Raw genomic sequence first — 15,061 nt, forward strand, 5'->3', positions numbered from 1 at the left:
AGAGTGCCTCCGCAAGTCACACCTCTCTAGTGACACCGGTAAGGGGAGACTCACAGACCAAGGTGACTGAGAGCATGGTGAGAGAGCTGGCTGTTAAACTTGAAAAAGTTGACCAAGAGAGCAAGAGTCTAACAGGGCAAGTCATGACCACCATCTCTGACACAATGGTGGCTTTTGTTGACGAGAACGAACAGAATTTGCTGGAAGATCTGAAGGACAAGATCACGTTTTTGGCATCGCATGTTGGCTTTATTGAGGATCTTGATGCCCTGATAAGGAAATACGAGAGCAGCTACAATATTAGTGAATCTGGTTCCTCCTGCACGCTCACATCTAAGAGCATCCAAAAACTCTCTGGCCGGGAGTTTCAAACATCAGCAATACAAGCAGTGAGTGGAGTTCTTGACAAAAAAGTCAGTAGTTTGAGCTTTCCTAGTTCAGTCATTCAGTCTGAGTTAACAGGTGCTGTATCAGGTCAAACATTGTCTGGCATTGTAAAGACAGAGTCAATTCACCCAGTGGGCTCAGCAGCATCAGTAGTTGTTAAGACTTTCGTGTCAGATATGAAGTCCTTGGCTGAATCTGAAGAGAGTCCCCAACAGAAGAGTGCCTGGTCTGCTGCTGTTCACATTTACCACAGCATCCAAAACAACTTGAAAGATTATTTCAGCAAGCTTCAGCGATGTGCCTTAAAGAGCATTGTCACATCTGATGACAACATCACAAATGCTGAGTTTAAGGAGACAGTTCCACTTCCTTGCTTAAACATGAAATATAGGCCCAGTAAGAGTGAGCCTCAGTTGCCAGAGTCCACTGGTGCAGTTACTTTACAAAGAGGCCTAAGTGAGAGCTCAAAACTTCTTTGGGCAAAAACTGAGTCAGAAGAAAGCATGCTCCTTCTGACAACTTGCACCCAAGAAGTCATCTCAGAGCTTCTGGTCTTGTACAACACTGAGATGTCAAAGGAGGATGCCCTGTACACTGTTGGAGAAAAAGGATCAGGCTTCTCTATTGAGAGAGAGAAATTTGTAGAGGGTGTTCTGGCTCAGCTTGGGGATATTGCCCATTCCAGGGCCTCATCACCAATAGTATGTGAGTTCCCCTGTCAAATTGAGGACAGCAGAAGTAAGGCCACAGCTTCTTTGACCAGTCTGTTAGATTGTATTAGAAAACTCTCAAGTGAGGAATTTAAGAGAAATGCCACTCAAGCAGTGAGTGAGTTCCTAGTTAAAAAGTCCACCAGTAGCTTAACTAGTGCACAGCCTGCTTATTCTGTAGCATCCAGGTCTTGTTCCATTCAAAACCAGTACACATGGTCAAAGGATATTTGTGCGGATTCTGCTGCCTTTGGCATCATTGAAACATTTGTGGAAGACCTGCAGAGCTTGGCGCAACCTGCAGAAGTAGAGGAGAGAGAACCTGACCTCCAGGAAAATGCACAAAAGCTACAGAGCAGGATCTGGTCTGCTACCACTAGTTTATATAACAATATTCAGAAGACATTAAAGGACTTCATCATTCATCAGCGGAGGTCAGACATGCTGAGCAGAACGTCTAGTCATATACCCACAGAGGACTCTGGACATCTTGGGACTAAGGAGCACATTTGTTTGGCAAGCCAGGACTTGAGGCAAGCTAGTAAGAGTGTGCCTCACTTGCACAGTTTGAACCTTGAAGTGGCTCTACACAGGGGTGTCAGCGAGAGTTCAAAACTTCTCTGGACTGAAACAGACGAGGCTCTACTGACCAATAGTACCAAAGAGGTCATTTCAACAATCTTGACCTCATGCGAGGATCAGGCATCAAATGCACCTTGCTTCTCCACAGTAGGAAAGAAAATATCTGATATGTCCCTTGAGGTCAACATGTTGGTAGGTGGTGTTCTGTCTCAGCTGAAGGACATCTCCTTGTCAAGGTCCCCAACACCATGTGAAGACATGTTTGAACGTCTCCAAGGTTCTCCTGAGCGAACCTCTCCAGTAAGTCTAGATTGCAGCACGGCTGCCTCCAAAGGCATTGCATCTTCCCACAGTCTTTCTACAAAGAGCCTCCAAAAACTCTCTAGTCATGAGTTCCAAACTAAAGCTGAGAAAGGAGTGAGTGAGGTCCTCTCTAGATCATTTAACATTGTGGAGGAAGGTACAACAGATAAGTACCTCCAGTCTGTATCTACATCCACCACATCTACTGATATTATACAAACCATGGTGAAAGACCAGCAGGAGCTCACCCAGACCACCCAATCATCTGACATGGTATCTGGAACCTCCCTGCTCACCACTGGACAGGTTTCTGAGAAAAGGATCTGGTCTGTTGCTCGTAACATCTACTACAGTCTGCAAAGTAAGATTACGGAGTTTCTCCAAAAAGATCTTCAAAGATCAGACACAACACTTGGTTCAATCCAAATCTTTACATATCAAAGCAGTCCTGCATCACAAAGAGCAAGTCTCGGCCATCTTGAGGTCGACCAGAGCAGTGTTACACCTGGTGGAAACGATGCCTGTGTGGACATTCCGCACAAATTACTACCTAAAACCACTGAGCTCTCAGGATCCATGCTGGAGGATATTGACACGATCCGTTGTAGGAGTGCTGACAGCCAAAATACAAGAAATACCTCTTCTTCACGCTCCTCCATCTCTCTAACACCTACTTCAAAATCAAAGCAGTCAGAATGGGACTTCACCTTGCCCGGTACTCCCATCCCCACTGAATTATCTGCACCTACTTCAAAATTAAGGCAGTCGAAATGGCACTTTGCTTTACCCGGGACTCCCATCCCCACTGAGTTTCCTGCTCAGATTGACTTTCCCATTGTTAGAAACACAATCATTGAGGACTTCTTTCACACAGAGGACTTACTTCCTGTAACCTTTGTGGACAAAGTCAGGCAAGCTGCTGGGGTGGTAGTGGACATTATGGTGGAAAGTGTTGAGAACACACAGGAAAATGGACAGGGTGCTTCTCATCTTGACGACCTCCGATCTGCTGTTAGGAAATTGAGAAAAATAATTTCCACTTGGACCATCCACATTTTCAGCCATGAATTGGTGGATAAAGTGATAGCCATTCAGGACAGCCACAGCACTCCACAGGTCTTAACATTGGAAGCAGCCAAAAGTGCTTCAGACTCCATTCTTTCAAGGCTGAAATGGGGAAAGGAACAATGTGCCATATCCAAGGAGCTCTCCTCTCAGCTTCTCCAGATATTTGCTGAAGAGACAGTGAAGTGCTTCCTGAGACAGTGGTCAGATGAGTATGAAAACATAAACTTTGATGTTTCAGTCCAGAACGATCCAAAGACTTCTACTTGCATGGTCATTCTTCAAATGATCACCAAAGCCACTGCTAAATGTTATTTTGAGTCCGCTACCAGCGTGGCCACCAGTGACATTGTAGAAGGCGTGTTTGATTTGGAAAGGGATACCATCAGCAGTACTGGAGAGCAGGTCAATACAAAGGTATAGTACACTTTCATGAATAACACTGCTGTTGACCTTTTATATGATTCTTTGTGTCATGGCATTGCACTGGTTCTTTGCAGTTGATATGCTGTACTTTAAGATATCGAAAACATTTCAGTTTGTTTTAATGTGCCTTTTCCCACCAACCAGGGTTCCAAGAATGTTAGTAAGAACCTCTGTCCTCAAGAGTCTCTGGAGTACCAGCCTCAGAACATTTCCCCTACTGTGTACTTTACAGGTAAGCCCTGCTGCTGTTTAGGCTGCTGCTCAGTCAAGACTGAGACATTATCCCTTTACCAGTCCACTAATTCATTTCGAAAGACATTGTACTCCTCTGAGTTGTTACCTATGACATACTGTACTGTGGGCTGGGTGGTAGCCTAGTGGGTTAAGAGGTTGGGCCAGTAACCGATAGGTTGCTGGTTCAGAATCCCTGAGTTCACGAGGCAAAATCTGTCAATGTGCTCTTGAGCAAGGCACTTCATCCTAATTGCTCCTTGTAAGTCTCTCTGGATAAGAGTGTCTGATAAATGAGTAAAAATGTAAATTGATGGCATGCTGGATGGTCTTTCGTTGCAGAGACGATGACAACATCTCATGGCTCCTTTTCTCCAGAGGGAATTTATGATATCGCATCGTCCTTCCCACTTGAAGAGAAGAGTCGCAAACCCTCCCTTTTCACCAGATTGTCTAGATCCATCACGAAAGGCTTTCTCAGCACATTCAAATCTTCAAGGAAAACCAAATTATTTAAATAAATTCCTCATTATAACAACGAGAGCATTCATTTGTTCAGATGAGAATCTAATCGTATTGGTCACATACGCCGAAAACAACTGTGAGATGCTTTATTACGAGCCCATTCCCAACAATGCAGAGTTAAAAAGTAAGAAAATATTTTCTAAATAGTAACACAATAACAATAACAAGGCTATATACAAGGAGTACCAGTACCGAGTCAATGTGCATGGGTGCGAGGTAGTTGAGGTAATACAGTATGTACAGTGCCTTGCGAAAGTATTCGGCCCCCTTGAACTTTGCAACCTTTTGCCACATTTCAGGCTTCAAACATAAAGATATAAAACTGTATTTTTTTGTGAAGAATCAACAACAAGTGGGACACAATCATGAAGTGGAACGACATTTATTGGATATTTCAAACTTTTTTAACAAAATAAAAAACTGAAAAATTAAGCGTGCAAAATTATTCAGCCCCCTTAAGTTAATACTTTGTAGCGCCACCTTTTGCTGCGATTACAGCTGTAAGTCGCTTTAGGTATGTCTCTATCAGTTTTGCACATCGAGAGACTGACATTTTTTCCCATTCCTCCTTGCAAAACAGCTCGAGCTCAGTGAGGTTGGATGGAGAGCATTTGTGAACAGCAGTTTTCAGTTCTTTCCACAGATTCTCGATTGGATTCAGGTCTGGACTTTAACTTGGCCATTCTAACACCTGGATATGTTTATTTTTGAACCATTCCATTGTAGATTTTGCTTTATGTTTTGTATCATTGTCTTGTTGGAAGACAAATCTCCGTCCCAGTCTCAGGTCTTTTGCAGACTCCATCAGGTTTTCTTCCAGAATGGTCCTGTATTTGGCTCCATCCATCTTCCCATCAATTTTAACCATCTTCCCTGTCCCTGCTGAAGAAAAGCAGGCCCAAACCATGATGCTGCCACCACCATGTTTGACAGTGGGGATGGTGTGTTCAGCTGTGTTGCTTTTACGCCAAACATAACGTTTTGCATTGTTGCCAAAAAGTTACATTTTGGTTTCATCTGACCAGAGCACCTTCTTCCACATGTTTGGTGTGTCTCCCAGGTGGCTTGTGGCAAACTTTAAACAACACTTTTTATGGATATCTTTAAGAAATGGCTTTCTTCTTGCCACTCTTCCATAAAGGCCAGATTTGTGCAATATACGACTGATTGTTGTCCTATGGACAGAGTCTCCCACCTCAGCTGTAGATCTCTGCAGTTCATCCAGAGTGATCATGGGCCTCTTGGCTGCATCTCTGATCAGTCTTCTCCTTGTATGAGCTGAAAGTTTAGAGGGACGGCCAGGTCTTGGTAGATTTGCAGTGGTCTGATACTCTTTCCATTTCAATATTATCGCTTGCACAGTGCTCCTTGGGATGTTTAAAGCTTGGGAAATATTTTTGTATCCAAATCCGGCTTTAAACTTCTTCACAACAGTATCTCGGACCTGCCTGGTGTGTTCCTTGTTCTTCATGATGCTCTCTGCGCTTTTAACGGACCTCTGAGACTATCACAGTGCAGGTGCATTTATACGGAGACTTGATTACACACAGGTGGATTGTATTTATCATCATTAGTCATTTAGGTCAACATTGGATCATTCAGAGATCCTCACTGAACTTCTGGAGAGAGTTTGCTGCACTGAAAGTGAAGGGGCTGAATAATTTTGCACGCCCAATTTTCAGTTTTTGATTTGTTAAAAAAGTTTGAAATATCCAATAAATGTCATTCCACTTCATGATTGTGTCCCACTTGTTGTTGATTCTTCACAAAAAAATACAGTTTTATATCTTTATGTTTGAAGCCTGAAATGTGGCAAAAGTTCGCAAAGTTCAAGGGGGGCGAATACTTTCGCAAGGCACTGTACAGGGTCAGTACTATAATTGTAAGCTATATACAGGGTCAGTACCATTATTGTAAGCTATATACAGGGTCAATACTATCATTGTAAGCTATATACAGGGTCAGTACCATTATTGTAAGCTATATACAGGGTCAGTACCATAATTGTAAGCTATATACAGGGTCAATACTATCATTGTAAGCTATATCAAATCAAATGTATTTATATAGCCCTTCGAAAATCAGCTGATATCTCAAAGTGCTGTACAGAAATCCAGCCTAAAACCCCAAACAGCAAGCAATGCAGGTGTAGAAGCACGGTGGCTAGGAAAAACTCCCTAGAAAGGCCAAAACCTAGGAAGAAACCTAGAGAGGAACCAGGCTATGTGGGGTGGCCAGTCCTCTTCTGGCTGTGCCGGGTGGAGATTATAACAGAACATGGTCAAGATGTTCAAATGTTCATAAATGACCAGCATGGTCGAATAATAATAAGGCAGAATAGTTTAAACTGGAGCAGCAGCACAGTCAGGTGGACTGGGGACAGCAAGGAGTCATCATGTCAGGTAGTCCTGGGGCATGGTCCTAGGGCTCAGGTCCTCCGAGAGAGAGAAAGAAAGAGAGAATTAGAGAGAGCATATGTGGGATGGCCAGTCCTCTTCTGGCTGTGCCGGGTGGAGATTATAACAGAACATGGCCAAGATGTTCAAATGTTCATAAATGACCAGCATGGTTGAATAATAATAAGGCAGAACAGTTGAAACTGGAGCAGCAGCACGGCCAGGTGGACTGGGGACAGCAAGGAGTCATCATGTCAGGTAGTCCTGGGGCATGGTCCTAGGGCTCAGGTCCTCCGAGAGAGAGAAAGAGAGAAGGAGAGAATTAGAGAACGCACACTTAGATTCACACAGGACACCGAATAGGACAGGAGAAGTACTCCAGATATAACAAACTGACCCTAGCCCCCCGACACATAAACTACTGCAGCATAAATACTGGAGGCTGAGACAGGAGGGGTCAGGAGACACTGTGGCCCCATCCGAGGACACCCCCGGACAGGGCCAAACAGGAAGGATATAACCCCACCCACTTTGCCAAAGCACAGCCCCCACACCACTAGAGGGATAACTTCAACCACCAACTTACCATCCTGAGACAAGGCTGAGTATAGCCCACAAAGACCTCCGCCATGACACGGCGCCAACCCAGACAGGATGACCACATCAGTGAATCAACCCACTCAGGTGACGCACCCCCTCCAGGGACGGCATGAGAGAGCCCCAGTAAGCCAGTGACTCAGCCCCTGAAATAGGGTTAGAGGCAGAGAATCCCAGTGGAAAGAGGGGAACCGACCAGGCAGAGACAGCAAGGGCGGTTCGTTGCTCCAGAGCCTTTCCGTTCACCCTCCCACTCCTGGGCCAGACTACACTCAATCATATGACCCACTGAAGAGATGATTCTTCAGTAAAGACTTAAAGGTTGAGACCGAGTTTGCAACTCTGACATGGGTAGGCAGACCGTTCCATAAAAATGGAGCTCTATAGGAGAAAGCCCTGCCTCCAGCTGTTTGCTTAGAAATTCTAGGGACAATTAGGAGGCCTGCGTCTTGTGACCGTAGCGTACGTGTAGGTATGTACGACAGGACCAAATCAGAGAGATAGGTAGGAGCAAGCCCATGTGATGCTTTGTAGGTTAGCAGTAAAACCTTGAAATCAGCCCTTGCTTTGACAGGAAGCCAGTGTAGAGAGGCTAGCACTGGAGTAATATGATCACATTTTTTGGTTCTAGTCAGGATTCTAGCAGCCGTATTTAGCACTAACTGAAGTTTATTTAGTGCTTTATCCGGGTAGCCGGAAAGTAGAGCATTGCAGTAGTCTAACCTAGAAGTGACCTTCACAGTTTTATTTGAGACGACTGTACAACCATTAAGATTAATTGTCAGATTCAACAGAAGATCTCTTTGTTTCTTGGGACCTAGAACAAGCATCTCTGTTTTGTCCAAGTTTAAAAGTAGAAAGTTTGCAGCCATCCACTTCCTTATGTCTGAAACACATTCTTCTAGCAAGGGCAATTTTGGGGCTTCACCATGTTTCATTGAAATGTACAGCTGTGTGTCATCCGCATAGCAGTGAAAGTTAACATTATGTTTTCGAATAACATCCCCAAGAGGTAAAATATATAGTGAAAACAACAGTGGTCCTAAAACGGAACCTTGAGGAACACCAACATTTACAGTTGATTTGTCAGAGGACAAACCATTCACAGAGACAAACTGATATCTTTCCGACAGATAAGATCTAAACCAGGCCAGAACTTGTCCGTGTAGACCAATTTGGGTTTCCAATCTCTCCAAAAGAATGTGGTGATCGATGGTATCAAAAGCAGCACTAAGGTCTAGGAGCACGAGGACAGATGCAGATATATAAAGGTTCAGTACCATCATTGTAAGCTATATACAGGGTCAGTACTATCATTGTAAGCTATATAAAGGTTCAGTACCATCACTGTTGATAGTAAGTCTATCATACAGTTCAGTGTGTAGATGTGTATTCTGACCTCATCACAGGTCTCTCTCTAGACAGGTGTCGTTGGACGGTCAGTCTGTGTCCCAGGAAGCAGCCTCTGAGGAACTCCGCCCACCCATCCCAGGTGTCCAACCGTAGAGTAGCCCCTGGGAGACAGAGACACATGCAGGTTGTCCTCCTGGTTGCCATGAACCAAGAATGTGTTCCATACAGTCCATTTGTCTCTGTGTTACATCCATAAGGTGTTGAGCCAGAGGACCATTGATCTACTGCACAAGGAAGGCCATACCCAGGTCAATGGCGTAGTCGTGCAGCCGGTTGCAGTCGTAGAGTTGCAGGACGGTGGGAGAGCTCAGTCTGAAGGAGCTGACGGGAAGCCCACACTGCTGGGACACCAGGGTCATGAGCCTGGCCACAGACGTACTCAGGAGAAACACAGTGCCCAAGACTGAGAGGGTCTCCCCCCGTCACGGCACTGAGTCAACATGGGCCAGCATCCCTGTGGAACGCTTTCAAACACCTTGTAGATTCCATGCCCCAACGAATTGAGGCTGTTCTGATGGCAAAAGGCGGGGTGCAACTCAATATTAGGAAGGTGTTTCTAATGTTTGGTACACTCAGTATATATAAGTTAGGAGTCATATAATTACAGGGGTAAGATGAAGTGGCTCCTTTGCACTGATCTTAGGTCTGGTTTGTGTTTTTACTGCTAATGGTAAAGGTTAGGATTTGGTGAGAGTAAACTGATCTGTGCCCAAGGGCAATTTCTATCCAGAGACAAATCAAATGTCCATGCTATTTAAATTTATAATCTACCACCATCTCGTGGCACAAATTTGTAACAACATTTTCTAATTCATGTGCTGTACTGAGTTTTGTTCTATCACATTGAACACTAATCTGGGTGCAGATTAAATTGAACACTAATCTGGGTGCAGATGAAATTGTTAACAGAAATATTATGAATATGTATTTCAATGAACCCAAAGGGCCTCTTCTTCTCCTACTATACGGCCTGCTGTGCTCTACTGTACTCTACTGTACTCTGCTGTGCTCTACTGTACTATACACCACTGGGTATACAGACTCTTCAGATACTGTTAGCGAACACCAGACTGAGGTCGAGGCGATTACATGGGGAAAAGGTTTATGACTGTAAGGGTGTTTGGTACAAAGGCAACACTACATCGGGCCACATTTCAGCTCTATCCCAGGTCAACCATACAATACTATAGATTTCCACTCTAGTCAACCAGCAAGAAGGAGAGACAGACAGAAGGTCTGGCTTTGACTATGTCAATGATGGGATGTGTAAGTAAGGAGTAAGGAACACAAATAAACATTATTCTGATGGTTACATTTGTACTTAGATACATAACCACTCTCCTCTGTTAGCAAATCTTCCACAGAACTTTGTGGAACAGAGTGAGTTCTGTCCCTGTCTGGCTCTGGACATGTACCCAGGGACCTCTGTACAACAACACTTCACACTCACGAAGCAGTGTTCTTACTAACCAATCACTCTACCATAACCATGGTCTCGGTATAAAGCAGTGTCCTTACTAACCAATCACTCTACCATAACCATGGTCTTGGTTGAGCAAGGGCAATTTTACTTTAAGTCTCAAGCAGGGTGACCTCAACATACTATATATCACCATACTATATACCACCACACTATACAGTGGGGCAAAAAAGTATTTAGTCAGCCACCAATTGTGCAAGTTCTCCTACTTAAAAAGATGAGAGAGGCCTGTAATTTTCATCATAGGTACACTTCAACTATGACAGACAAAATGAGAAAACAAATCCAGAAAAATCACATTGTAGGATTTTTAATGAATTTATTTGCAAATTATGGTGGAAATTATGGTGGAAAATAAGTATTTGGTCACCTACAAACAAGCAAGATTTCTGTCTCTCACAGACCTGTAACTTCTTCTTTAAGAGGCTCCTCTGTCCTCCACTCGTTACCTGTATTAATGGCTCCTGTTTGAATTAACTAAATCACCTAATCCTACTATATAACCATACTATATAACCATACTATATATTACCACACTCTATATCACCATAATATATATATAATCATACTATATAACCATAATATTTAACCATACTATATATCACCACACTGTATATCACCATGCTATATACAGTGCCTTGCGAAAGTATTCGGCCCAATTGAACTTTCGCAAGGCACTGTATATCCCCATACTATATATCACCACACTATATCTGAAACACTTTATGTTAATGATAGTATGAAGCTGTTTCAAGCAATAGCCAGCTCACTTTGATATGCATTTTCAAGCACGGGTAGAAACAGCTAGGTGTTCGGCTGGTACCTTCAGCAGGCAGCAGATGCTAGGGGTGATGCACTGCTAGGGGTGATGCCAACGTCTGTCAGGACCCAGCTGTCCCGAAGGATGGCACCAGCATAGCTCAGCTCCAGGAAGTACCTCACCTGCTTGTCGTCTGACAGTTGCACGTGGAAGTAATCCTGCCAGAGGAAGAAGATTGGAAACACAAGGAGCCAAAAAGCCACACAATAATTGTAAAAGTGTCCAATTGTGTACAATTAAGAAATAAGGCCCAAGGAGGTGTGGTATATTGGCCATATACCACAAACCCCCAAGGTGACTTTTTTTTTTTTTTCAATTTAGTGGTATCCAATTGTCCCATTGCTACAACTTGGGAGAGGAGAGAGTCCTCCGAAACACAACCCAGCCAAGCCAAGCCACACTGCTTCATGACACCATGCCCGCTTAACCTGGAACCTGGCTTCCAGGTTAAGTGGTGTCGACCGTGTCAGCGTGCACTGCTGCGTGCACTGCGCCTGGCCCGCCATAGGAGTCACTAGTGCGTGATGGGACAAGAACACCCCTGCCGGGCCAAACCCTCCACTAAACCGGATGATGCTGGGCCAATTGTACGCCGCCCCATGGGTCTCCCAGTCACAGCCGGCTGCGACAGAGCTTGGACTTGAACCAGGATCTCTAGTGGCACAGCTAGTACTACGCAGTGCCTTAGACCTTAGACTGCGCTACTAGGGAAGCCCGAGGTGCCTTATTGCTATAGGGCAGTTAACCCACTGTTCCTAGGCCTTTATTGAAAATAAGAATTTGTTCTTAACTGACTTGCCTTGTAAAATAAAAATTTGAAGCAGAGCTTAATTTGTAAATTGGGAGGTGCTAGAACAAAGAGTGGGTGCTAGAGGGGGGGTTCTGTGGTACCAGAACTCATGAGAAAAAAGATCACCTTTTGTAATAGAGCATTGAACGCATATCATCACCTGCATTGCTTGCTGTTTGGGGTTTTAGAATGGGTTTCTGTACAGCACTTTGAGATATCAGCTATATAAATACATTTGATTTGATATCTTCACATTTGGGTAGAGCCACTTATAGAAGGTGCACACATGGGGAACATTTTTAGTAGCCTAGGGTCTGGGAAAGTGTTGGCCTTTTTAAAACCGCATTTCGTGCAATTCTACATCCTTTTACATGACTGGAGACTTTGGCATTATCTTTTTTTTAATCCGCACAAATGAGCGAAATGGCAGGATACTTTGACACTGACAAACTTAGTATCTGAGATCAATAAAAACGACCTTGTCTTGAATCCATCAATAGCCTATAGGCCTAGGTTTGTGGAGAAACATATAGTAGGCTACAATATGAGGAGGAAATTAGTCCTAAAAATGCTTTCCAGTTTCACTGACTCACCCAATGATGCGCAGCTCACTCGCTGGAGATTGTCGATGCGCTCGTGTCAAAAGCCTATCTCTCTCTCTCTGTTTTGTAAAACAATGTTTGGGTTTTGATCAAATATTTTGGTAGTCTACAGCATAGTCTTATCTTTTCAGCAAGAGTCATTGCTTTTCAACCTGTGTTTTCCCTCGATTGTATTTGAAATATTGCAAAAGGCCTGTTTTGTCTGCGTGCTGTTTTTTCACTGACAGATTTGCCTCGCGTTCCCGACTGTAGGCTATTCTTTGTTATTGGGCTACAATCCGCAGCTAGGCTATTTAAAAAAAGAAGCTATTGGTCCTCTGTAGCTAAATTATAGGGCTTCTCATGACGTATTAGGCTATTCTGAATGATTTAATTTATTTCTGAACAGACAGCAGTAATTCCGTAACTTTAGAAAATTCCTCCAGAACCCTTCATGCAGCTATGATTCTATAAGGAAACAAATGATGAAGTGCAACTCTGGAGAGATGAGGGAGCAGGATAATTGACGAAGAGGCAACTCGAACTTTGATCGCTTTTATTATAATTGTTACATAGCAAAAAGTGAAAATTATTTTTCATGGCACGAGAGGTACCGGATTCGGCCAAGTATGTTCCGGAACAAAACAGTCCAGAATGGAAAGGTGCCGGATCCTGTTCTGGCATGATCCTGCTCAAATTAAGCACTGGTTTGAAGTACCTAGGCCTCTACCTGCTGAGTATAAAGATTATTAAACTAGATTCAGTGGGCTTGTCATTCACAGTACTGTTGAAAAATAAAGTATATTTGATCTAAATGTGGATATACGAGGACATCTAGTGGTCACTGGATTTTAAAAAAAAAATTCATGCAAGCTATCTTTTCACTAGCATGCGATGCCATATATTTGACGCAGGTATTTATTTTTCAACATGTATTGTCATTGACTGGAACAAAATATAATTGTATGAGCTATGCCTCTGTGTACCGGCGTTGTTGCACCCCTCTACTATCTGGCTTGGTGGGGCGATCTCGTTCTGCATGCCTGCTTCACTTATATTCAATGTGTCGTCATGCATTTGTGCATGCACGCTGTTAACGGTCATACCCGTCTTGCTAACTTAGCTAGCTCATCAACCAGTATTTTATTCGCGTTTTCTGCACGATAGCACTTATTAAAGCCTTGAAACTCATGGGGACCTCACTAGCTCACGGGTCATCGAGCTAGCCCTTATTTGGCAGCAGGGTTGCATCGGTTCCCACTGGATTTGACAGCTTGTTAGGCTGGCTAGCTAGGTAGCTAATTCGCTAACGCGAACTGTTTATCACGTAGCAGCCTATGCTGACTAGCATCGCTAGCAACTAGCTAACATGGATAAAGTCTAGTCGTGGGTCCACAAAATCAAACAAATGGTACTGAACTGATGACAAAATCATGTTTCGAAATTGTAGTAGCTATTTATGTTTTTTTTGTTGTTGTTGCTTAATGACATTAAGACAACCGGTCACGAATGCGGAGCCACGCCCTAAAATAACATGTGACCACAAGGCGTTTGTGACGCATTTATGCGTTCCAATTTTGTCATAATTGTCTGTAGGTTCTAAATTGCTTATGAGCTTGGCTGCCCTTCAGAAAGTAGCTGATTCTTGTACTCTACAGCTGTATTTTCCTACAGTTACTAATAATACTAGCAACAAAACAGATTTCATTCCTTAAAATGATTTTGCCAGATGGAAGAAAATAATAAGGTAGGCCTAAACTGTAATAAGATATACCTTAAAGACTGCTTGTGTTTAATCCTGAATCCAGTTGCCCCTCTTGTACTGGGATAAAACAATAGGGAACCCATGAACCTTATGGAGGAGTACATGTGTTTTGTAGACACACCTGGGTTCTAAACTGGCTGAGGTAAACATTTTCGGAAAGCCTTGGTTTTTAAATCCCGGTGAAAGCAGATATGTCAAAGTTTGTCAATGTCTTGTTGCCCTTCTATTTAGTTGAAACTAGCGAAAATGATCATTTTGCTTCTCTTAATCCACATTTTCTAGCAAAAAAACATGTTCATGCTTTAGGGCTGGTGGCTCCATATATATTGGTAAAATATAAAGTGTGTGTGTGGGGGGGGGGGGGGGGGGGGGGGGGTGTAGTGGATATAATGTGGTATAGGCCTAACTGTTGTTTTGAGGGTGAAATTTCAACCACAGGATGATGTCATCATTGTAAACTAAATTCAGCATAGCCAAACCTTGTATAAAATAGGTTGAATTTGTACCTTTGAAACCATGTCAGATTTTCAACATTATATACACTTTCAGAAAAAAACTATAGGCAGCACCTCAGCCCGGGATCGAACCCCATCCAGGGTTTTAACTACACCCAGCCCTGCTTAGCTTTAATATGTCACTGACTACTACCAATATGCTATTGTGAGAATTATTATTGAGAGATCTCTTAATAACAAAATATATTCCGTGTTAATATCGAAGTCATTCTAAGGGGTAGGTTTGACAAAGCAAATGAGTGAGTGAGTCTTTGACATGAAGACAGTGGTTAGATTCTGCCATTGGGACTGCTCTGATGTTTCCATTCTCTCCTGGTTATGACCATAGAGCCTTGTCCCAGTCTCTAGACCTGCCTGTCTGTGTGATGGATGACCACCTGACCTCTGAAGCTGTCAATGAGATGGTAAATTGACCTTGTCATTTCATATTACAACATTAATCCAATAAAATGTTATAGTGATGCTATCATTGGCA

At 43.3% G+C, this 15,061-nt stretch overlaps 3 protein-coding genes across 8 annotated transcripts in view; 2 read left to right on the forward strand and 1 right to left on the reverse strand.

Moving 5' to 3' along the window:
- Positions 1-4,239, forward strand: part of LOC118937339 — a 30,731-nt gene extending 26,492 nt beyond the window's left edge. For both annotated transcript variants that reach the window (XM_036935356.1, XM_036935247.1), the window contains 3 exons: positions 2,744-3,464; positions 3,618-3,705; positions 4,047-4,239. In XM_036935356.1, the coding sequence (XP_036791251.1) occupies positions 2,744-3,464; positions 3,618-3,705; positions 4,047-4,225 (988 nt within the window). In that variant the 3' untranslated portion in view covers positions 4,226-4,239. The remainder of the gene's footprint in view (positions 1-2,743; positions 3,465-3,617; positions 3,706-4,046) is intronic.
- LOC110511241 (protein ANKUB1-like) overlaps positions 1-15,061 on the reverse strand; it is a 48,071-nt gene that overhangs the window by 15,702 nt on the left and 17,308 nt on the right. Inside the window, exons 1-2 of one of the 2 annotated variants that reach the window (XM_036936985.1) lie at positions 12,319-12,799; positions 11,004-11,093 (exon numbers count right to left, since the gene is read on the reverse strand). The gene's annotated coding sequence lies outside the window, so the exon portion shown is untranslated. Of the gene's footprint in view, positions 1-11,003; positions 11,094-12,318; positions 12,800-15,061 lie in introns of those variants that run through there. The other variant, XM_036937037.1, reaches the window with a different exon arrangement.
- LOC118937070 overlaps positions 13,560-15,061 on the forward strand; it is a 28,149-nt gene continuing 26,647 nt past the window's right edge. For 2 of the 4 annotated variants that reach the window (XM_036934628.1, XM_036934606.1), the window contains exon 1: positions 14,536-14,990. In XM_036934628.1, the coding sequence (XP_036790523.1) occupies positions 14,883-14,990 (108 nt within the window). In that variant the 5' untranslated portion in view covers positions 14,536-14,882. Of the gene's footprint in view, positions 14,054-14,531; positions 14,991-15,061 lie in introns of those variants that run through there. The other 2 variants (XM_036934608.1, XM_036934605.1) reach the window with 2 other exon arrangements.

Source organism: Oncorhynchus mykiss, chromosome 1, assembly GCF_013265735.2.
Source record: "Oncorhynchus mykiss isolate Arlee chromosome 1, USDA_OmykA_1.1, whole genome shotgun sequence".
In the NCBI taxonomy this organism is placed as follows: Eukaryota; Metazoa; Chordata; class Actinopteri; order Salmoniformes; family Salmonidae; genus Oncorhynchus; species Oncorhynchus mykiss.